At 47.7% G+C, this 25,422-nt stretch overlaps 1 protein-coding gene across 1 annotated transcript in view; it reads right to left on the bottom strand.

Moving 5' to 3' along the window:
* Rap2l (Ras-associated protein 2-like) overlaps positions 1-25,422 on the bottom strand; it is a 201,661-nt gene that overhangs the window by 136,528 nt on the left and 39,711 nt on the right. The window contains exon 2 of the mRNA XM_045757099.2: positions 13,406-14,013. Coding sequence (XP_045613055.1) covers positions 13,406-13,756 — 351 coding nt within the window. The 5' untranslated portion in view covers positions 13,757-14,013. The remainder of the gene's footprint in view (positions 1-13,405; positions 14,014-25,422) is intronic.

The following is a 25,422-nucleotide window of genomic DNA, read 5'->3' as shown; positions in this document are numbered from 1 at the left end:
AATAATGTACATTGACAAAGGTGAAATGTAATTCTGATCAGCTTCCATATATACTTTATACCCATACATATACATACACACACACACACATATACATACATATATACACACACACATGCATTTGTCTCATTTACTCTGACAGGGTGAGGTAGCTGATAAAGAAACTAGTGTGCAATTAAGCACTTAATCACTGAAGGTGATCAAGGTGCTTTTACAAGCTCAGGTTATATAGTTACATCATATATATACATTGTATGATTGATATATTACATGGTCAATCTTGGATACAAGTCCAATATGTCATCAAGTGTTCCAGTACTCATATAGTAGCTACAGAGTTCAGCATACCTTAGCCAGGGGGGGGGGGGAAGCGCCAAGCCATTACCTCCATATAGCACTTGGAAGGGGGGGTCAGGATAAGCATTTGGGATGAGTAACTAGGTAATGGTTTTTGTGGAATTGCTGACCTGGCGAATGTGTTGAACATTTAGGAACACTAGTCCACCCAAGTTTACCTCGAGCTTACCTACTTACCCCTCCTCCACGCGACCTACTTACCCCTCCTCCACGCGGCCTACTTACCCTCCTCCACGCGGCCTACTTACCCTCCTCCACGCGGCCAACTTACCCTCCTCCACGCGGCCAACTTACCCTCCTCCACGCGGCCAACTTACCCTCCTCCACGCGGCCTACTTACCCCTCCTCCACGCGGCCTACTTACCCTCCTCCACGCTGCCTACTTACCCTCCTCCACGCGGCCTAACTTACCCTCCTCCACGCGGCCTACTTACCCTCCTCCACGCGGCCTACTTACCCTCCTCCACGCGGCCTACTTACCCTCCTCCACGCGGCCTACTTACCCTCCTCCACGCGGCCTACTTACCCCTCCTCCTGGCGATTAATATGTATAAAATTCATACATCAGACAGAACAGCAGCATTTAATATCAATTCAAGTTTACCAGCTGTTAACTCGGCTGTTGTGAATATCCCAAGTATGACTCCAAAGGATACCTGATCAACCAGGCTGATCAGCTGTTCAACCGAGTCCAACAGCCTGGTTGACCAGTCCAGCAACCAGGAGGCCTGGTCGGGGACCGGGACGCGGGGACGTTGAGCCCCCAAATCATCGTAAGGTATGGTTGTCGGATTAGGATTATGGATTAGGAGAAAATGGTCAGCAAACCCTTATCTGCAAAAGCCATTACTGACCACATGACACGGACGGGGACACCGAGGACACGGACGGGGACACCGAGGACACGGACGGGGACACCAGGGACAGGGACGAGGACACCAAGGACAGGGACGAGGACACCAGGGACAGGGACGAGGACACCAGGGACAGGGACGGGGACACCAGGGACAGGGACACCAGGGACAGGGACGAGGACACCAGGGACAGGGACGAGGACACCAGGGACAGGGACGGGGACACCAGGGACAGGGACGAGGACACCAGGGACAGGGACGAGGACACCAGGGACAGGGACGGGGACACCAGGGACAGGGACGGGGACACCAGGGACAGGGACGAGGACACCAGGGACAGGGACGGGGACACCAGGGACAGGGACGAGGACACCAGGGACAGGGACGAGGACACCAGGGACAGGGACACCAGGGACAGGGACGATGACACCAGGGACAGGGACGAGGACACCAGGGACAGGGACGAGGACACCAGGGACAGGGACGAGGACACCAGGGACAGGGACGAGGACACCAGGGACAGGGACACCAGGGACAGGGACACCAGGGACAGGGACGGGGACACCAGGGACAGGGACGAGGACACCAGGGACAGGGACGAGGACACCAGGGACAGGGACGAGGACACCAGGGACAGGGACGAGGACACCAGGGACACCAGGGACAGGGACGGGGACACCAGGGACAGGGACGAGGACACCAGGGACAGGGACGAGGACACCAGGGACGGGGACACCAGGGACAGGGACGGGGACACCAGGGACAGGGACGAGGACACCAGGGACAGGGACGAGGACACCAGGGACAGGGACGAGGACACCAGGGACAGGGACACCGGGTACAAGACTGTGGTGTCCACCACAGTCTTGAGCGTCCAGCAACTTCTCATTTACCACTGTTGCTCAAGTGGCTTTGCTGAATTTGTATTTAGGCGATTCCCAAAACCCATATGGTTCAACATAAAATTTGTAAACCTAATTAGAAAAAAACTGAACACTGTAAAAAGGTCTAAAAAGGCAGTGTTATAAGAAATACAATTTGATTTGTCATTTTGCGGATCAGTGTCCTCGCGGTCCGGTCTCTGACCACTTGGTCATAATTGATGGCCTAGGTCAAGCCGTACCTCTCATGGTGTTCGTAAGAGAACTAGATAAACACCTTCCAAGGATACCTGCCCAATGGCTGTGATTCATACGTTAGACTGTGGGCAGCAGCACTTAAGAGCCTTAGTGATCAAACCAGCAACCAAGGGGGCTTCTTGGTAATCTTAAGGTTACCTTGAGATGATTTCGAGGCTTAGCGTCCCCGCGGCCCGGTCCTCGACCAGGCCTCCTTTTTGTTGCACACCCCCAGGAAGCAGCCCGCAGCAGCTGTCTAACTCTCAGGTACCTATTGACTGCTAAGTGAACAGGATCATCAGGGTGAAAGAAAATCTGCCAATTTGTTTACGCCTCCACCTAGGATCGAACCCGGAACATTAGGACTACGAATGCCGAGCGCTCTCCTCTCAGCCGTCAGGCCCAACCGTCGGGCTGGTCAGAGAACGGGCCGTGAGGACACCGATTCCCGAAACCTTAATATGGTAGGCATTTTTTTTTTTTTTAAGACGCGGCTGCTCGCGGTCTGACTGCAGAATCACAGCCCAGTTGATCAGTTATCCTTAGATGGCGTTTATCAAGTTCTCTTTTGAACACACTGATAGGCCGGTCAGTTATACCACTTTTGTTCAGAGGGAAGGGAACTATCGGGGAAAAGCGCCAAGCCATTACGACTATACAGCACTTGGAAGGGGTCAGGATAAGGATTTGGGATGCGACGGGGGAAGAGGAATGGTGCCCAGCCACTTGGGCAGTCGGGGATTAAACGCCGACCTGCATGAAGCGAGACCGTCGCTCTACCGTCCAGCCCAAGTGGTTGGGCTTGTTCAGAGGGAAGTGTTGAAGGTGTTGGCCCTTAATGTTGACAGAGTTGGCTCCGCGTATCCATTGCACCTCTATTTTTCATGGTTCTATTTTTCAATTTCCTGCCATGCTTCCTGCTCACGTAATGAGTTATTTCCGTGTGCAAATTCGGAACCAGTCCCTCTAATATTTTCCACATGTAAACTATTATGTATTTCTCTAGGATAAGCAGATTTAGTTTAAAGTGGTCGCAATAATTTATATGGGTTATGAATGGATTCGGGCAGTAAAAGATCTCTTGCACGTTCTCCAGGTCAGCGAGTTCACCAGCTTTGAATGGGGTTGTTAGTGTGCAACAATGTATTTGGCTGTGCATGTAGTATACATGTGGGCCGCTGCGTGTACCACTATTCATGAAGTTGCCCACCACTTAAAAATACTTGCCCATCTCTAGCTTACCCATACCTGCTTGATGGGGTTCTGAGAGTTTCTACTCCCCAAGCCCGGCCCGAGACTTGTGAGAGCTTGGTTCAACAGGCTGTTGCTTGGAACGGCCCGCAGGCCCACATATACCTCCTTCATGGGGTTCTGGGAGTTCTTCCACTCCTCAAGCCCGGCCCGAGGCCAGGCTTGACTTGTGAGAGCTTGGTCCAACAGGCTGTTGCTTGGAACGGCCCGCAGGCCCACATACCCACCACAGAAACCATACACGAAGTTCCTAGCGTTTCACCCATCTACTAATGTGTGCCTATTAGGCTTTACTAAAGCTGTATCAGGTTACAGAGGGAGAAGTGTCGTATTCCAAGACTGTGAGGGTAGAGCGATGGTGGCGTGTAGCACCAAAGGGCAGCAACCCGTGAACGTGATCCCACCTCTTGGCTCCTCCGTCCCGAGTGCGGGCGGCCAGAGACCTCGGCCCACCGTGACGTGACACTCCCACATGTACACCCGAAGCTGGCCACGCGTGGTTATACGACTCCCAGGTCGCGTCGCGTCCCGCCTCCCACCCTACGGCTCCCATCCACCTCATGGGCTTAACACACGCCCCCCCCCCCCACACACACACCACCAAAGACCACATTCACTCAACACATCTACCACCTACGGGATACTCATGCCCGTGCCGTACCTCGTGGTGGCTTAATCCTCATCAATCAATCAATCCGAGGTCCTGACGATACTCACCCCCCCCCCCCGCCTCTTTCCACCATTACAACCTACGAGGTCCCCGCCTTCCCCCACCCCAGTAATCACCACAACCATTAGCCCCCGCTCGGAATGGCTGGTATACACACACGCCACATGTATTTAGAACCACCCTGTTACAAGAGACGTCGGTCGTCGTATTACCATTAGTAAGACATCCAACACACACGTGTTAGTCAGGTCTGGACCGTCTCTGCCTGTCTCGTCTTCCCCCCATAAAGACCGTGTATAGACCTACCACGTGCTCCCCTCCCAGCAGTGTACTCACCACGTGCACCTTTCCCAACAGTGTACTCACCACGTGCACCCCTCCTAGCAGTGTACTCACCACGTGCTCCCCTCCCAACAGTGTACTCACCACGTGCACCCCTCCCAGCAGTGTACTCACCACGTGCACCCCTCCCAGCAGTGTACTCACTACGTACACCCCTCCCAACAGTGTACTCACCACGTGCACCCCTCCCAGCAGTGTACTCACCACGTGCTCCCCTCCCAGCAGTGTACTCACCACGTGCACCCCTCCCAGCAGTGTACTCACCACGTGCACCCCCTCCCAGCAGTGTACTCACCACGTGCACCCCCTCCCAGCAGTGTACTCACCACGTGCACCCCCTCCCAGCAGTGTACTCACCACGTGCACCCCTCCCAGCAGTGTACTCACCACGTGCACCCCTCCCAGCAGTGTACTCACCACGTGCTCCCCTCCCAGCAGTGTACTCACCACGTGCACCCCTCCCAGCAGTGTACTCACCACGTGCACCCCTCCCAGCAGCGTACTCACCACGTGCTCCCCTCCCAGCAGTGTACTCACCACGTGCACCCCCTCCCAGCAGTGTACTCACCACGTGCACCCCTCCCAGCAGTGTACTCACCACGTGCACCCCTCCCAGCAGTGTACTCACCACGTACACCCCTCCCAGCAGTGTACTCACCACGTACACCCCTCCCAGCAGTATACTCACCACGTACACCCCTCCCAGCAGTGTACTCACCACGTACATCCCTCCCAGCAGTATACTCACCACGTGCACCCCTCCCAGCAGTGTACTCACCACGTACATCCCTCCCAGCAGTGTACTCACCACGTGCACCCCTCCCAGCAGTGTACTCACCACGTGCACCCCTCCCAGCAGTATACTCACCACGTACATCCCTCCCAGCAGTGTACTCACCACGTGCACCCCTCCCAGCAGTGTACTCACCACGTACACCCCTCCCAGCAGTATACTCACCACGTACACCCCTCCCAGCAGTGTACTCACCACGTACATCCCTCCCAGCAGTATACTCACCACGTGCACCCCTCCCAGCAGTGTACTCACCACGTACATCCCTCCCAGCAGTGTACTCACCACGTACATCCCTCCCAGCAGTGTACTCACCACGTACACCCCTCCCAGCAGTGTACTCACCAGGTCAGCAACTTCCCCAACTTTGAATGTGGATGTTAGTCTACAATTAGTCGCAAACTGGAACGAGACCGGCGTTCCCTCTATAGGCAAAGAAATTAATTTGCGCAACATAGCTGATAGCTGGGCCTGATACCTGAGTGGACAGCGCTTCGGATTCGTAATCCTGAGGTTCAAGGTTCGATCCCCGGTGGAAGCGGAAACAAATGGGTAGTTTCTTTCACCCTGATGGTCCTGTTTACCTAGCAATAAATAGGCCTTTGGGAGATAGACAGCTGCTACGGGCTGCTTCCTGGGGGGAAGGGGGTGTAACAAAAAGGTCAAGGACCGGGCCGCGAGGACGTTAAGCCTCGAAATCATCTCACGGTAACATCTCAAATGCTCCACTATCTCAAGAACGACAGTGAATGATATATAGATTAATAGAAACTAAAGCTCGAGCTAAAGCTGCAACAATCGTGTAAAATCCAGGAAAGACGGAGAGCAAAAGGCCATCAGTGAAATGGAGAGGACTCCAAACTACCTTGTCTCATTAAAATATGGAACAAACACTACATATAGTATTGGACCCCAGCGCAAGGGGTGAGAGACGTTCACGGATGACAAATTAATAAATTAGTGAAATACTGTTCTTAGGATAGTGTGATTATCTTTTCGGTGAACCCTTGAACAAACTGAAGACTGATAAACCAAAAATTCTTCATGAATGCGATACAAACATTTAACCATATATCAGATGTCACTCTAACCTTATTGAATTTCACCAAGCTGTTACGCAAGCACTTATGAACGTGTACATCTTTTCTCAATCTTTGACGGCTTTGGATACATTTATTAAACAGTTTATAAGCATGAAAACTTCCCAATCAACTGTTGTTATTGTTATAAACAGCCTCCTGGTGCTTCGGAGCTCATTAACTGTTTAATAATTGTAAACAAAGCCACCAGAGATTGAGAAAAGATGTACAGGTTCGTAAGGTAACTGCTTCGTGAATCTGGTCCCGGGTCTTTGGGAACCCGTAAGTCCAAGAACCCGTCCCAGAACCCACCCCAGGTACATTACCTCTAAGGAACACTGCTTGGTTCCTAGTCGGTCATCATCCAGGTTTTGGTGGCTGTACTTATATTAAATATGACAAACATAATTCAGTTTGATTTACACTTGTACACCGGTGGAGTGCAGCCATTATTGTTACGAATAAAGTTTCTACTTGTAATTTCATTTTCAATTCACCGTTCATATATTTTTCCTAGGCGTAAAGTAGTCAATGAGCCTGAAGAAAGAACTTGATATTTACACTTCACGTACCATGAGCTCAAGTTAATGTACGTTATATATTGCTCGTTAATGAACTCTGAACTAATATGACCAACTCCCCAACTTTTTCACCAATAACAACTTTGCCAGAACAAATAATTATTTGTCAGCCAATAATTTTAATAAGCGCCAGAACACCAACAACAACTTTCCCCACCATTGAATTAATTATCGCTTACAAATGTTTTCACAGGAGCGCGCGACACGTGGATTATTAATGTTCTTAGTCCCGGGCGCTGCTGCTGCTGCTGCTGCCGCTGCTGCTCTAAAACATTGAGAGACGTGGCGGAGGATGGTGTTAGCTCTACACGTCCAGCATTTTAAAGTATGAATCGCTTCGCCTGAAGCAGGATCTCTCTCGCTTCCTGTTAAGTCAATTCCAATAATTCCATAACGTTACGACACTTCCCCTATGAATAACACCATGGAAATAACAATAATAAATAATGAAATAACACTGAACAAAACAGGGAATAATTAATCCTAAAGAAGTAAGACATTTCTTTAATGTTTCCAGAACCCGTTTGTCCACAAAACAGTTCGTCACGTTAAAATAATGATTCACTCCCGCTGAAACAATTGATAACAATGGCCGAATATAAAAATCCCTCAACCTTTACTTGGGGTTAGGGGTGGGGAGGGGTGGGGAGGGAGGGGTGGGGAGGGAGGGGTAGGGGAAACCAAGGGATGGGGGAGGAGGCGGAGGGGAGAGGGGGGGGGGAGAATTAATCCCTGACTAAAAAAATTGCCTAACTTTCTTCCGCCCTTGACACAAATATTGTTTCGCTCGAGTATGTCTTGTTCTACTGTTCACTCTTGCTGAACACTGGAGACCCTAGTTAGTATCGCTGTATTTCAGGGTGACGGGCCAGGGGGGGGGGGGGGGGAGGAATGCCCCATTTGATGAGCACGGTTGAGTTCCGGGTTGACAGGCCCAAGTTCGGGGGCCCCACGTTGGAATGACTAAGTCATTCCAACTGTGAAAAGGAGTGAACGGGGTGAGGGGGGGGGGGAAGATCCAATTGCTTACAATTAGAGCGGCGAGACACAGTGGAAAAACACATTCCACAAAATTAGAATAAAGAGACAACAATCTGAAGGATAACAATTATTAAACACGCCATTAAACACTTATATGTGGGCCTGCGGACCGCTCCAAGCAACAGCCTGTTGGACCAAGTCGAGCCTGGCTTCAGACCTGGCTCGGGAAGTAGAACAACTCTCAGAGCAACCTCCAGGATTGATGATTGATGAAGATTAAGCCACCCAAAAGGTGGCACGAGCACGAATAGCCCGTAAATGGTGACCCTTTTGAGCCATTACCAGTATCAAGAGCTGATACTGGAGATCTGTGGAGGTGCGACTGCACCCTGCGTGACGGGAGATGTCTCCCATGAACCTTAAGGTTGTTGTAGCTATAGATTCAGCTACTCGGAACAAGTTCCAAGCAGCACGGGCTATGGTGAGCCCGTAACTTACCTGGCACAGGAGCGGGGCAAGAAGCACGGGCTATGGTGAGCCTCGTGGACGGGAGATGTCTCCCGTGACCTCCAGGTATGCACCGGTTCTTATATTATGCCAGCCATGCAAATGCAGATGAGGAGAGCCAGAGCTCAACCCCAGCACACAAATATAGAGAGAGTGATGCATGATATAGGAAGAGCGCGCGTCACCCCCTCCAAATGAACAATATTATACTGACGAGGGAAAACAAAGGTTTAGGGTCAACTGGGTCTCCCATGTAGGTTACAATAATTCAAGTGACACCATTAATACAACCTTTATATCCAGACCACTTACTCACCCGCGTTCTCTTACTATTGTGCGCCGAGCAGGCACTCTCTCACCCATGCAACCCTCCTTCTAAGGTTTCCCAAAGTCTAGAAACTGTTGTACTAAAGTATCCCAAGCTACCAGAGGACCCAAAACAGAAAACGGGCCAGGTAACTATGAGGAGAAAGCGCCAAAACATTACGACTATACAGCACTGGGAAGGGGCCAGGATAAGGCTTTGGGATTTAACTATTACTTTCCATAACGCCAATTTTTGGTCTTGGGTAAAGTATACGTTAAAATGAGAAATGCTATTAAGAGGATAGTAAGTATCAAAGAAGGCACCAAGCCGGGAAGGCTATGTAGCAGGTTGGTGAGCCATGCAACCCGTCCTCTTGCCTAATGCAGAACGATGAGTCACAATAACGTGGCTGAAATACGTTGACCAAACCACACACTAGAAAGTGAAGGGACGACGATGTTTCGGTCCGTCCTGGACCATTCTCAAGTCGACTGTGTCGAAACGTCGTCGGCCCTTCACTTTCTAGTGTGTGGTTTGGTCACCTCTTGCCTAACACTTCACATTGTTTGTTTACCTAATCGATCAAATCGTTACAAATGCGAAATATTTGTAAAAATTTAAGGCCCTTAATATTGACGGCTTGTATGGATCGGTCGCAGCACTCAGCTCAGTGATTAATCAACGGACAAACACCCTTACGAACGCTAGCAGCAAGGAACTATCTTATCTTGAGATGATTTCGGGGCTTAGCGTCCCCGCGGCCCGGTCCTCGACCAGGCCTCCTTTTTGTTACACACGCCCAGGAAGCAGCCCGTAGCAGCTGTCTAACTCCCAGGTACCTATTTACTGCTAGGTAACAGGGGCATCAGGGTGAAACATTTTGCCAATTTATTTCTACCTCCACCGGGGATCGAACCCGGAACCTCAGGACTACGAATCCGAAGCGCATGCCACTCAGCTGTCAGGCGCCTTATTCAGCATATTAACATATCATAGCGAGTATACCCAGCCTCCACATCTCTTCACAAACATTAATACAGAATATCTATTAATTTTAAACCACGAAGTAAATTATATATTTGCTTCGTTTTCTGACGCTGAAATTATTACAATTTATATATTATAGCTGATTAAGTGATCGATTAAACTACAGTATTTAAAAATACGAGCCAAGTTTTGCTGTATAAAGTCTAAATCAATCAATCAAATCATCTATTATTATCAAATGGGTAATTAAGAATCAAATAACACCATCAGTGACAAAAGCCATCACGACCACTGATGTTGAGATAACAAGATGAGCCATATCTTAACTTAAGATAACGTTATCACCAGCCAGCCTGGGTCGACATAGTGACCAACCAAAGGCTAAGCAAGTTTACTGGGGTCCCCGAGGCCGCGCCCAGCGCCCCGGCCATGTTGAATAAATAGTTGATAACCGTCAACACCCCTAAAATACACCTTACCCACTTGCCCTACCCTCGCCCCTCCCAGCGGCACACACTTGCCCTACCCTCCCAGCAGCACCCACTTGCCCTACCCTCCCAGCAGCACCCACTTGCCCTACCCTCGCCCCTCCCGGCAGCACCCACTTGCCCTACCCTCGCCCCTCCCAGCAGCACCCACTTGCCCTACCCTCGCCCCTCCCAGCAGCACCCACTTGCCCTACCCTCGCCCCTCCCAGCAGCACCCACTTGCCCTACCCTCGCCCCTCCTGGCAGCACCTATCTCCCTCACACCCCGTCAACCTACCTACTTACCTTCATGTGACTCCAGAGCTCCGTCCCAGTGACTTAGATAGTATCGATAAGGCGATGCATTAAGTCTGACGTATGAACCAAAGCCCGGTTAATAACCCAACGACTCAAGTTCCTCTTGAATAGTTAGGGGGCTACTTAGTAATCCCCCTTAGCCTATATTTAGAAGCAGGCCTAAAAAACTGAATGAAAGTTGAAGGTTCAGACAGCTCCTTTAAGCATGATCAAAATCAAGATATGATGACCAAACCCCTGAAAATATAACTTATCAATACGAACTCTCATTGCGAAAAAGAAATTGACATCATGCCCATGCACTCGGTCCTGGGTCCAGACAAGTGGAATTCAATATTAATAAATATAAAGTGCCAGTTACACAAGGCACTCACTGTAGTGTGGAGAAAAGGCTTGAACACTGGGGAAATATCAGACGCTCCCCGACACAAGGGAGGGAGCAAAGCACTGGCTAAGCACTGTAGCCTAGTCGAACTAACGTCCCACATAATCTATCTTGAGATCAAGAGGTCATGTTGAGATGATTTCGGGGCTTTAGTGTCCCCGCGGCCCGGTCCTCTAAGAGTGTGATCAAGAGTCAGATCTCCAGTTTTATGGAGAGACCACCACCTTCTTGAATGACATGAGCTGTTCTCCGGGCGAGATATTCCATCACGCCATTTGTTGTCTTCCCCTCTCATTGTCTCTGCCTTTGAACGTGTGGCAGATAAGCCGCCACCCTCCTATAGTCCCACGTCTGTAATCTTGGGGCGGCTGTACACACCTTCATCCCCGGAGTCCAACCACCACAGGGGAGGTAGGAGGGGAGGAGGGGGAGAAATGAAGGGAGGAGGGGGAGAAAAGAGGGGAGGAGGGGGAGAAAAGAGGGGAGGAGGGGGAGAAAAGAGGGGAGGAGGGGGAGAAAAGAGGGGAGGAGGGGGAGAAAAGAGGGGAGGGGGAGAAAAGAGAGGAGGAGGGGGAGAAAAGAGGGGAGGAGGGGGAGAAAAGAGGGGAGGAGGGGGAGAAAAGAGGGGAGGAGGGGGAGAAAAGAGGGGAGGAGGGGGAGAAAAGAGGGGAGGAGGGGGAGAAAAGAGGGGAGGAGGGGGAGAAAAGAGGGGGGGAGGGGGAGAAAAGAGGGGGGGAGGGGAATAAAAGAGGGGGGAGGGGGAGAAAAGAGGGGAGGAGGGGGGAGAAAAGAGGGGAGGAGGGGGAGAAAAGAGAGGAGGGGGAGAAAAGACGCGAGTAGGGGGAGAAAGCAGGCTGTTGGACCCAGTTATCCCAAGCCAAGCCTGGCCCCAGGCCGGGCTTGGCGAGCAAAAAAAAAAAAAAAAACTCAAACCCCACTCCAACCAAGTATACCCCTGATAAACCTTTCCTTGACAAATATAAAAGTTAACTTGCCACAGGACTAACAACACTACAAACCAGATACGATACGGTTGACCTCAGACCTATACAATATGGAACAAATCAACGACATTTCACAACGACAAATTTGAAGACAATAATCCAGATAACTTTTTTAATGTGTCAAATGTAATGCACATGAAGCAAAAGCTTCAAGCTCAACAAGCCACAATATAGAACAGAAAACAGGTGTTTTTTTTTTATTCCCCCAAGAAGGATAATATATATATCAATAGAACCGCATACCCGCTGAAGCCGTAAATGACATGATATTACTTCATTTTAAAATAAATCCTCTGTAATGATGGGGCAACCTTACACACACAAATCACAATAGCGTGATGCATCAAATGAACAAATCCACAAGGGCCGTGACGGGGATTCGAACCTACGTCGATTAAAGCAGCGTCTGGGATGCTCTCGGACGTAGGTTCGAATCCTCGTCACGGCCCTTGTAGATTTGTTCAGTTAATGGGGTTAACCCTTTGACAAGCCGGCCAGCTTCATGTCCCCGTGGAGATCACCAGAAATGGTGGTCAATATGTAAATTCAAGTAAATTCTATTTCACATAACAGAGAAAGATATCTTACGATCAGTCGTACATAGCTTGTACGAGATATAAGTTTCAATGGCTAGTGGTATATGCAGAATAAATTTGCTTTTTAATGCTTTACTTAACCGGTTCTGTGACAGCTTGGCGGAAAAGTTATCCAGAATATTTTGAATATATAAATTTTAATACGATCAGTATTACCCCAGTTAAAGTCAATCATTAAAATCAACTTATATAAATATATATATATAAATCACGTGTTTATTTTCGTGATTATATATATATATATATATATATATATATATATATATATATATATATATATATATATATATATATATATATATATATATATATATATATATATATACACATAAATACATACATATCTCATAGACCCCATTATATTATTCTTCTCTTAGTAGCGAGTGCCATACCTGTTCTGATCCCGTTGATGAAGTCCCTGGAGATAAAAGCTAAATAACCTTCAGGTAATGCTATAAGCCACAATTTTCAGCATAATGCATTTGATATCGACGATTTTGTTGCTAATGCTTCTCATGTTAACATGTTAATCTGTTAATCTTCATCGTGATTTACAGAAAAGTTGGGCAATCATTGCTGCATCCTATCTAAGCTGGCTAAAACAGTGGTTTTTAAACGTTATAGACACCTGTTGACCAGACCACACACTAGAAAATGAAGGAACGACGACGTTTCGGCCCCTCCTGGACCATTTTCAAGTCGATTTTGTGACAGACACCTATTTTGGAAAGACGCATTCCACGCAATTTAAGTGGGTCGAATGCGTCTTTATACACACGACGTGGTTAAGGAGAAGTGATACACGTACCTTGTTGGCGACTAGGAGAATCGGGACACGATCGGTGTTCTTGACCCGGGTGATCTGATCCTTCATGCCTTTAATGTCCTGGAAGGTCTGATGGTTGGTCATAGAGTAGACCACCACGAAGCCCTGACCATTGCGGATGTACAAGTCTCGCATGGAGGCAAATTGCTCCGTGCCCGCCGTGTCCAGGATCTCCAACACACACGGCGAAGTGTCCACTTCAATTTCCTTACGGTAGAAGTCCTCGATGGTGGGGTCGTACTTCTCCATGAAGCACCCAGACACAAACTGGACCGTAAGGGCAGACTTACCCACCCCGCCCGACCCCAGCACCACTACCTTAAACTCACGCATTGTCTTTCCCTAACATTCACTTGGTGTATGCTGAACACTGTGCACGAGGGGCACTAGCACAGGGGGGGCAGGGTCCCGGCACCAGCACAACCACCTTCACCACTCCGCCTGCTCCACCACCACACCACCACCACCACCACCCACCACACAGCTTGCTGGGCCTGCCGCCGCCGTCCCTCACGTGATGTTCTTTTGCACCGATCTTGTGCTGCTGCTGCTGCTGCTGCTCATCAGCATCATTGTCTCATCCTATGCTCCTGCAATCACAAACAAACACATTAATCACATTTCGTCACAAGAATATATTGAAGATGCCACTAAATATTTGCATGCAAACAAGAATCTTAATTACACCTACTACTGACAATCGCTAATAAGACTGCAGTACAGCTGGTAAACTCTGATTATAGCTGGTAAACTCGGATTACAGCTGGTAAACTCGGATTACAGCTGGTAAACTCGGATTACAGCTGCTGTAAATGTATCATAAATTGAACATCCACGTGATGATTTTTTCCATGTATACTTCAATATTGTAGCCTAACTCAGAAGTTCTAAATAAGAATGTCGACAAATAAAAAAAATAAAGTGCCAAAGAGAACTAAGTTTTATATAAATATTGGGAACATTTTTGTAACCAAACTCCCTCTATACGCGCTGCTGAACACTATCAATACCGCCATCAAAATGTGAATAATAAATTAAAAAATACAACAACAACACATCTGATGAAGATTAAACCCCCACAAGATTTGGCAAGGGCACGAATGGCCCGTAGGAACACATCTACATTCATACTGCAGATGTATGAATGTAGACCAAGTATGACTGTACCAAGCAGTACACATATAGATTTTGAGTTAGGCAACTGTTGTGAGAGGCATCCTGGGGGACTTTTGAAGCTCTCTTGATGAGTCTAACAGCCTGCATCTTAGAATGTTTGGTAATATGTTTATTGTTTGTGATGTGTGTATATGTATGTATTAACACGATGTACTGAACGGGGTGAGAACAGCTTGAGCTACCTCATCCCTTTGTGTGTATTTTACCTCGATAAACTTATTTCAATTTCAACAGCGTGCATGCCCTCAACAATGTAAGTGTAGGATCAGTTGAGTAAAGTACACGTGCGCTGTATATCCATATTTCCCCTTCCAGTAGATAATCTACATATGAGATTAAGAAACAAATGTCGTATTGTGAACTCATAATAAACAAGCAGCTCCACTACGACTCTGTAATATCTCCATTGCTTAAACAATTATGTATTAGCGGTAAGACCAACCATTAATGTATAATGACTTACTGTAAATATATAGCTCTTGAAATAGAACATTCTCTCTAACTAGCTGACATTGTAATTATAATGGTGTGAAGGATAGATGAAATTCTTTATGTAATAATCTCCGTTGAGGTCTGATAAAGATCTTTTGTACCCTCTGTAATCCTTTTTGCGCTACCGCTCACGGGATGAGTATGGGGTGCACAATAAACTACCGCTCACGGGATGAGTATGGGGTGCACAATAAACTAGCCGCCTCCAGCGGCAACAATAACAAAAAATTACTGATGGTGGCATCACATTCTAAAACACTAAGGTGCATTTATATTCAAATCTAAAGCACCATGTACTCAAAATGTTGAGCATTACTGATCAGGCAACCGCCAGGGACTCCTGGCTAATTCCAGGTGGCTGGCTAATTCCAGGTGGAGCGACTAGAAACCCTGAGCCAAAATAATTCACAAATGGTAGGCAGAGTTAGGCCTACCTGCACACCCCCTCTAGTACAAAGCTTCCCGAGACCCACTAGTAATGGAGCAGTTACAGCACCGCTCCTGTGCCAGGTAAGTCCACTACGGGCTCACCATAGCCAGTGCTACTTTGGAACTTTTATTCTAAGTAGCTGAATCTAAAACAGCACTACTAGTAGGCGATGAGTCACAATAACGTGGCTAAAGTATGTTGACCAGATCACACACTAGAAGGTGAAGGGACGACGACGTTTCGGTCCGTCCTGGACCATTCTCAAGTCGATTGATCAACTCGAGAATGGTCCAGGACGGACCGAAACGTCGTGGTCCCTTCACCTTCTAGTGTGTGGTCTGGTCAACACTACTAGTAATGGGTCAATATGGTGTTGTGGGTAATATGAGCAGGCAGGAGTGAGTGGCGAAGATTGCGTCCAGTGGCAGTAATGAAGGGAACAAGCAGGTGGTGCCGCGGGGGCATCATCACTACCCTCACCACCCAACTCTCACTTAGGGCTTAATAACGCACTTGGCCCCTCCATCATTGTCGCCCCTCGCCACCTCCCACACACAACACACTATCACTGCTCTCGTCTCCAGCAACTAAAAGCCTGTTAAACCCTTCCTGACCAAATATACAAAACCGGATTTATCAGAGCCATCAATCACCCAGCCACATCTTTACTCTTGATAAACACTTGAAGATACCAAATAAAGAACTATTTTATGTACAGATACACGGCTCAGCCTAAACAGATTAGTTATCTCGTTACAAAATGCATGCTGTACGGGAGAAGAGGGGAGAGGGTGGGGAGGGGGAGGGAGGGATGTGAAGGGGCCAGGAGGAGAGGAAGGGAGGAAGAATAGCGGAGATGAGAGAGGGGAGGGGGTGCGGGTAAAGGATGTGAGGAAAGCAAGATAAGAATGGAGAGTGCACAGCTGGGACTTGGAGGGTACCGCGGGGCGGGGCTCTGACTAACGAGCACTCATATTTCACCCACTCTAACAACCACCATAATCAAACTATCTCGGGCGTGAGAGCCGTGTTAAATAAATGCCTCGCCATCGCTCCGTGGGGTCACAACTCCAGCCTGGTATTTGTACACGCGGGTTATGCACGGTGGCGGTGACTATGTTTCTGGGCTCCGTCTACAAGTTCTGCTAAGAGGCAAGACAAGTGGGCGGCTCAGCTATACACCACACGCACCCAGTTAATGAATTGTCGCCACCCACCCACAACCACCCACCCACCCACACTTACTTTCACTTGGGCGGGGAATACCTGACGTTAGCCTTCCCACGTGTATGTGTAGGCCAACATTCCCTCCAAAGATCCTCGTGTTCTCACAAACTTCGAGCACATTACTGAACATGTTGGAAGCATACATGTCCAACTTACTCATCTCAAGACTCCAAAGTCTGTAAAATGATGAGTTCCGTCATAGCAGCCGATTCCTATATGCTACTAAGCACAAGCTGACTCAACGCTAAAACAAGTGACTATATCTGCTGCTGGCGTTAGGCACTAACTTAAATTACTACCAACCCTATGAAGGCGATGAGTCACAATAACGTGGCTTAAGTATGTTGACCAGACCACACTAGAAAGTGAAGGAACGACGACGTTTCGGTCCGTCCTGGACCATTCTCAAGTCGACTTGAGAATGGTCCAGGACGGACCGAAACGTCGTCGTCCCTTCACTTTCTAGTGTGTGGTCTGGTCAACTACCAACCCTCAATAGAAAGTGAAACCATAGCTAGTGGATAGTACTCGACTAAAACCTTAGGCTCAGTATGCTATTAGAGAACTTAGAAGGGATATGAGGACGAGGAGAATGAACAACCCAGCGGGTTTTCTTCCTATTGGGGTGTGTTGTACATGTTGGTATGGCGGCGTGTCCACTCACAGGATGAGTGACGCTGCCCAATAAACTCGCTCCTCGGGGCAAAATTTAAATTTAAAATTTAAGGTACGGCATCCAACCACTTGGACTATCCGGGATCGAACGCCGCAAGAACCTGTAAGAAGCGTGACTCCCTATACTGGCTAGTCCAAGTGGATGGACATACAAACATTAGACAGAATCAAGCATGCAAATAAAGATGAGCCATGTCTATCCAATGAGGAAATGGTAATTCCTCAGTCTCTTTGTAGTGGACACTCCCCATGCATGACGCCACCCCATGTGAGAATTAGTCATATTACTCCAGCCAGTTCTCGCCAGAGTTGGGGGGGGGGGGGTAGAAATAGCCTAAGCTACTCTATCCCTTTGAGATATATTTCTTTCTTATCTCAATAAACATACTTGAACTTGCCAGAGTGCACAACGTCACTAAACTGATGTACTAACCTAACCGACGACTCGTGAATATAACACGGAACACCACGTCAATTTTTGCGAGCCGCCATGATTTTCAGTACACCAGTTTTTGACCTTAATTTAATGGGGATATATACGCCAAAATACGATGTGCTGTTCGAGGGGGGACGGGTTGAATAGTCACGCCTCCCTCTGCTCCTTGCCAGAGTCTTATATAAAACAAGACCTCTGCGATTCACCCCCAGTTACAGCCCCGCGCCTGTGCTAGGTAAGTCCACAACGGGCTCACCATAGCCCGTGCTACTTTGGAACTTTTGTTCCGAGTAGCTGAATCTAAAACAACAAGATTCACCCCCACAGCAGCTGCTCCGCCTTTGTTGCGCTTAACCGTCTGTCACACCACAGCTAGTTCACCTTACAACCAGACAACACTGGAAACGTAAAGCCTAAACACACACACACTTTTTCAGTGTCAGTAGTTAACGGATGGAATGCATTAGGAAGTGATGTGGTGGAGGCTGACTCCATACACAGTTTCAAATGTGGATATGATAGAGTCCAGTAGGCTCAGGAATCTGTACACCAGTTGATTGACAGTTGAGAGGCGGGACCAAAGAGCCAGAGCTCAACCCCCGCAAGCACAACTAGACGAGTACACACACACACACACACACCATCTACGTTCCTCTTCTGACGACCGCCTCTTACAGGGTGCGTGTGTGTGGGGGGGGGGGGGTCAAGCGGTACACACAAGCAAATAACATTCAGACGTCTAGAAGCAAACTCAGGGAGCTTTAATATAGTGTATTTATCAAGGCCATAATTCGAACTCGTGGGTGGGGACCACAGTGAGAGGGGGGGGGAGAGGGAGGCAAGGAAAGAGAGTGAGAGGAAAGACAGAGAGAGAGGAAAGAGAGAGAGGAAAGAGAGAGAGGAAAGAGAGAGGGAAGGAGTGAGAGGAAAGAGATGGAAGGTTTAGTTTAGTTCATTTATTATGCACCCAGAGGAACGAGGGATGAGAGAGAGAGAGAGGAAAGAGGGATGAGAGAGAGAGAGGAAAGAGGGATGAGAGAGAGAGGAAAGAGGGATGAGAGAGAGAGAGGAAAGAGGGATGAGAGAGAGAGAGGAAAGAGGGATGAGAGAGAGAGAGGAAAGAGGGATGAGAGAGAGAGAGAGGAAAGAGGGATGGAGGGAGGGAGACCGACCTTGCTGGCTGCTCAGATAACTAACTGGCCGCCAGCCATCCCGTAATACTGTGCTTGTTTTCTTAAGTGTGTCTAGGACGTCCCCTCTGTTCCTTGTACACGTAGCCCCTCCTACAACATCTACTCTATGAGCTCTTTACAGGGAGACCCGCAGCCTCTACATCACACGCGGGCATCTCCCCCCACCAATCCATTAGCCCTGGTCAGAGACCGGGCCGCGGGGACGTTGATCCTCGGAATCACCGCACGGTAACCCCCCCCCCTCCCAAGGCAGGAAGCATCTGATATATTTTATGGTTAGTTCGGTGTTCTATAGTACTTGTGAAGCTCTTAGTTTAGTCATTATTCTTCGCTAACGAAGTCATTTCTTAACACAGTCACTGCTCTCCTCCTAGATGTGAAGAGTCGGGACCTCTGGGGAGAGCGAATCTCAACGTGGTTCTCAGACGCCAGGTTCAGAGACAGACGTGGTTCCCAGACTCGTACACCAAGAACGAGTGCAGGGTGGGGGGTACTGAGTGCAGGGTGGGGTATTGAGTGCAGGGTGGGGGTACCGAGTGCAGGGTGGAGTGAACAGATCTTTAACAGCACTGGTGGATTTTCTGACAAGCGAAGCAAAGGACTTAAATACGAACCGGGTAATAGGAGACGAGTAAGAGTGAGCGAGGGAGATGGAAGGCCAGTACTAGGGAGAGTAAAGAATTGAAACCTTGGGCGTGTCAAGAATTCACACCAGGGGCACAAATACGAGTGATTGAGAAAAATGGCAAAATCCCACGCTGGTGCAGTTCCCTGTGTTCTGGAGTTTACTCTCTTATATTGCCTATGGGTTTACATTTATTTAGTAAGTCAATTTTATGTTTGAACTAAAATTAGGACAGCAATCCAGTCTTATTCTTTACTTTTATTTTCCGGTGATTTCTGTCTGGGGTCAATAATTAGTTAGGTACAGTAATAATCACCAATTCCCTTGTTGGTTGTGGTTATTTCAAACACCCAAAAAATCTCTTCGTTTTAAATTCATATTCACACAAATTATAGGCGTTACCAGCGTGACAAGGTAACTACCAATCTACAGTGCCAGAGTGTAAGTTGCACTCTAAACAATAATTACCCACCACCAACAGGTGGTGGGTAATTATTGGGTTAATTCAGTTAAATTGGGTTAATTGGGGTTAATAATAATAGTAATTGGGTTAATTCAATTAAATAATTAATATACAACAAAAAGTAATTCAGTAAGTGAACTAAGCGTGACGCTACAGTGGGTTTAAGAGGATGTAGACGAGAGACAACAGTCACAGTATGGTATACAGTTCTGTTAAGTTTTATTTTAAATTTCCATTTAGTTGAATTATTTATCAAACCGGTCATCAAATGTGTGATGAAAATGGCTTCTTCCAATGCCTCCCACTGACAGTAAAGACAAACTAGCCCGGGTGGTACACGAACAAGGGGACACGGTGGAAACTTTACACCCAAGTGAGCCTTGAGGTTATATCTTGAGGCTATCTTGAGATGATTTCGGGGCTTTAGTGTCCCCGCGGCCCGGTCCTCGACCAGGCCTCCACCCCCAGGAAGCAGCCCGTGACAGCTGACTAACACCCAGGTACCTATTTTACTGCTAGGTAACAGGGGCATATGGTGAAAGAAACTCTGCCCATTGTTTCTCGCCTGCGCCCGGGATCGAACCCGGGACCACAGGATCACAAGTCCAGCGTGCTGTCCGCTCGGCCGACCGGCTCAGAGCCACAGAGACGTAAAAATAACTTTTTCACTTTGTCAGACTAATTAACAATTAAAATCCATTAGGAAGTGATGTGGTGGAGGCAAAGTCACACACCTTTTCAAATGTAGATGACAAAGCCCAATAGGCTCATGAACCTGTACAACAGTTGACTGACAGCAGAGTGCAGAGGTTAGAGAGAAAAACAGCACCCTGATTTGTCTCGGAAAAGACTGCAGGATCCGTGAGAGGTCAATAGAACTCCCGGTTACAATTCTTTTGACCATGTTGTGGCACAGTCAATTAAGGCGCGTTTGGGGTCTTCTCTGACGTAGGTTCGATCCCTCATCACGGCCCTTGTGGCTTTGTTCATTAGAGAGAGGAAGCTCAGCCCCCTGCAAGCACAACTAGGTAAGTACATGTTGACCACAGCACGGTATAAATATTTCCTTGTGTTTCTTAGACTCATTTGCATTTCCGGCTTCCCCCAATGTCCTCTTGTTGTGCTTTCAATTTAAGGAGCATGTCCTTGTCCACCTTGTATATTCCCCTCAGCATCGTTTATGTAGACATTATATCCCCTCTTGTTCCTTCCCATCTATGGTCGTGAGACTATTCTAATACATTTTTGTAGCACACCCCTTTTAGTTCGTTGTTACTTATTTTGTTACAAACCTCTATACCGTCTAAAGTCTCTCTCACATAGCCTCGCAGCTGAGTGGACAGCGCTCGAGAGTCGTAGTCCTAAGGGGCCCAAATTCGAATCCCAGCCGAGGTGGAAACAAATGAGCAGAAGTTCTTTCACCCATGACGCACCTGTTCACCAAGCAGAAATAGGTACCTAGGAGTTAGACAGCTGCTACGGGCTGCTTCCTGGGGATGTGTGCGCGCGAGTGTTAGAAATGTATGTAGTAGATACTGTATGGGAGCCGGTCGGCCGAGCGGACAGCACGCTGGTCTTGTGATCCTGTTGTCCCGGGTTCGATCCCGGGCGTTGGCGAGAAACAACGGGCAGAGTTTCTTTCACCCTATGTCCCTGTTACCTAGCAGTAAAATAGGTACCTGGGTGTTAGTCAGCTGTCACGGGCTGCTTCCTGGGGGTGGAGGCCTGGTCGAGGACCGGGCCGCGGGGACACTAAAGCCCCGAAATCAAGATAACCTCAAGATCAAGATAATAGAGGAAAAACAGATTAGTTGGAAAGGCGGGGTCCAAGAGTTAATAGCTCGATTCTGCAGACACACAGTAAATAAATACTGTTAAATAGTTAATAAATTAACCACACGAGGAAAGTTAACCACCAGCGTGAACGTTAACACGGTACCATATAACGCTGGTAAATGTGGAAGATATAATAAAGTGTGTGATAAACCCAGCAGACCATGTAAATTGTGTCGTAAATCTTTGGAATATGCAAATAGAGCCGTAGGCGACTGATAGAAAATTGGCCAGAAAACGTTTTCTAACGTTTTCCGTTGGAAAACGGAACAAAACTGTACTTTACTCGAGGTACTCGGGGTGGCAACATTTATGGGGCCACAAGCCTAAGCCTCTACAATGTGCTGTTAAATACAAGTTCTGTCAAACATGGTCATAAAATCAGTGTCCAGTTCACCAGGGCAGCCTGGCCTAAGGTTGGGATGAGAGAGGACACTCAAAACTGAAGTAAATAAGTTTGGTAAATGGTAAGCCAGGTCACAGTGCAGACAATTCCCTACAATCAATAATAATAATGTTTATTCAAAGGAATGTGAGTACAAAGAACATAAGACTAATGTACAATTGTAGGCGCGAATGTTACTAAGCCCTCAACAATGCACTTAGCCTGGCAATAGTAAGACATGACGCTGCACTAACGCAGAGACAGCTAGTGATACAAGCTCTTGGATGCCGGTATCTTAAGCTCGGAATGAGGTATGTACTATGTCCATAATCTTCATGGAGTATAAGAGTGGCACCACAGCCCCGTGACAGGAATATATGGAGGCAATAATACTGGAAAACACTAATATTCTTATACAGGGGGCCACAAACTCCCAGAATGGTTGGTGCCACAGACCCTCAGAGGGCTGGCTGACAGTGTGGCGACACCAGCAGCCTGGAGCGAGTTCAGGGAGTGAGCAGCTTGCTATGCAACAACCCAAAACTAGTAACAACAGCTGAATATTTCAACAAACCACTTTAGGGTTGAGTGGTGCCATGGTGGAGGCGCACGCGGGATGTTTTTTTTTTATCTCCAGCCCGTTCTCTGCAGCGTTGACGTCACTAAAATGATGTACTAAATAACCCGAACCTAACCTAACCGAAAACCCACGAATAGAACTTGTACTCGTTACGCAGGCGAAGAGTCACAATAACGTGGCTGAAAAATGTTGACCGGACCCCACACTAGAAGGTGAAGGGACTACGACGTTTCGGTCCGTCCTGGACCATTCTCAAGTCGAAACGTCGTCGTCCCTTCACTTTCTAGTGTGCTTTGGTCAACTTGTACTTGTTACATTTTGTTTAGCTTCCCTGACGTTCGGGCTCTTTACAGTATCTGGCCCTTGGAGTCGTCTCACACGACTTCTTAAGTGCATTCATTCCTTTTAGTGGCTCTCGTACAGGGCACGACCCGGTGGCTACACTATCCAAGAGTAACATTCGTTCAACGTTACTCTTGCATGTTGTGCTCACTGGGGAGTAACACAACCATTTGGGCTGGACGGTACAGCGAAGGCCTCCCTTCATGCAGGTTGGCGTTCAATCCCCGACCGTCCAAGTGGTTGGGCACCATTCCTTCCCCCCGTCCCATCCCAAATCTTTATCCTCACCACTTCCAAGTGCTATATAGTGGTAATGGCTTGGCGCTTGCTCCCGATAGTTCCCCTTCACCGGGGAGTATTTACAACCGGTCTGACGTGTGGCGACTGGGACACAGATAAGTCCCTGTGGTTTGAGCTATCAATTTACACGGACTGTCATTGTCCCCTCAATTCCCCCTAATAGGCTGGATATTCTATATTTCCTCATAGGTTAGGTTATATGTATTAATTACACACCCGTTGTTCTCTCCTCCAGGGCTGTGCGATCACATTCCGTTATCCTGCCCTTGAACTTGGTCGGGTGAAATTCAGAAAGTAGTCTTGTTTCAGGAGGGTTGGCATTAACTCTGTTGATGGCGAAATCTTATTCCTGAAGGACAGTTACATTTTAAAATGGCGAAGTGCCATAAAAACGTCTTACAAGAAATTAGTATGCTGGTGTGGTGTACAAGGGAAACCACCAGGTACCACTGGGAAAAATTGGGCAGGTATGGTGGGTGAAAGCAAGTGATATATAGCCAAACATCCTCCTCATACACCTCTATTGATACTGGTAATGGCCTCACCACTTACGTGCTATTCATGCCCGTGCCACCTTTTGGGTGGCTTAATCTTCATCAATCAATCAATCACCATAGCATTACTTACAGGCTCACTATAGCCCGTGCTACATGGACATTTCATTCAGAGTAGCTAAATCTAAAACAACAACAACTCATAGACCAGTCACCAAGGAAGGCTGGCCAGAGGACATGATGTGATAGGAGTAGGACTCATCACAATGTTCAAGAGGTAAACGTGAGACATACGGGGAGTGTTGCGATGGTCAACATGATCCACACCACCTGCACATCCCCTCCCCCCCACACCTCTCTACCTCACCGCCCACGCCCCATTACCACGCCGCTCCATGTACACCAAGCTGCTCAAGAACAAGAACCCGGCAATGTGATGTTATAGTGGCCAGAATACGCCTGGGATATAGACGTATCTGGCAGCTTTCTCAAAACCCAAATGTCGAGTACACAATGTGTCAACTTTGTGAAAGAGAAAACATGCACTCTCTTGAACATTATATTGTAGAATGTCCCATACTGACTGACTTTCGCCCTCCTGGGCTAAGGTATGCTGAACTCTGTAGTTACTATATGAGTACTGGAACACTTGATGACATATTGGACTTGTATCCAAGATTGACCATGTAATATATCAATCATACAATGTATATATATGATGTAACTATATAACCTGAGCTTGTAAAAGCACCTTGATCACCTTCAGTGATTAAGTGCTTAATTGCACACTAGTTTCTTTATCAGCTACCTCACCCTGTCAGGGTAAATGAGACAAATGTATGTGAATGCATGTGTGTGTGTGTGTGTGTGTATATATATGTATATGTGTGTGTGTGTATGTATATGTATGGGTATAAAGTATATATGGAAGCTGATCAGAATTACATTTCACCTTTGTGAATGTACATTAATGACACTATGTAAAAGACACATCTAACACTTTATGTAGGGCATACGTAAATCTGTGTATCTATGTTATTTACGTATGTAGGTTAGCTTAGCATTTTAAAAGCACCGAATCACCTTCTGTGGTTGAGTGTTTAATAAACCCTTGAACTGTATGTTTAACACATCTCTAACCCTGTCCATGGAGGACAGAAGAAAATGTATATATGCTGGTTAGCATTGTAAATGTGTGGCCACGTCTGTGGTAGAAGAAAAAAAAAAAAAAAAAAAAAAAAAAAAAAAAAAGCCCACCCAAGTTTCAGTATGCTTCCTACTTCTCCACACTCCAGAGGAAATGTAGGTTTACGGGCTATTCATGCCCGTGCCACCTCTTGGGTGGCTT

This window comes from Procambarus clarkii, chromosome 86 (genome assembly GCF_040958095.1).
Source record: "Procambarus clarkii isolate CNS0578487 chromosome 86, FALCON_Pclarkii_2.0, whole genome shotgun sequence".
Classification (NCBI taxonomy): Eukaryota; Metazoa; Arthropoda; class Malacostraca; order Decapoda; family Cambaridae; genus Procambarus; species Procambarus clarkii.
The sequence above is the reverse complement of the archived record's forward strand: the minus strand, read 5'-3'. Positions and strand labels throughout refer to the sequence as shown.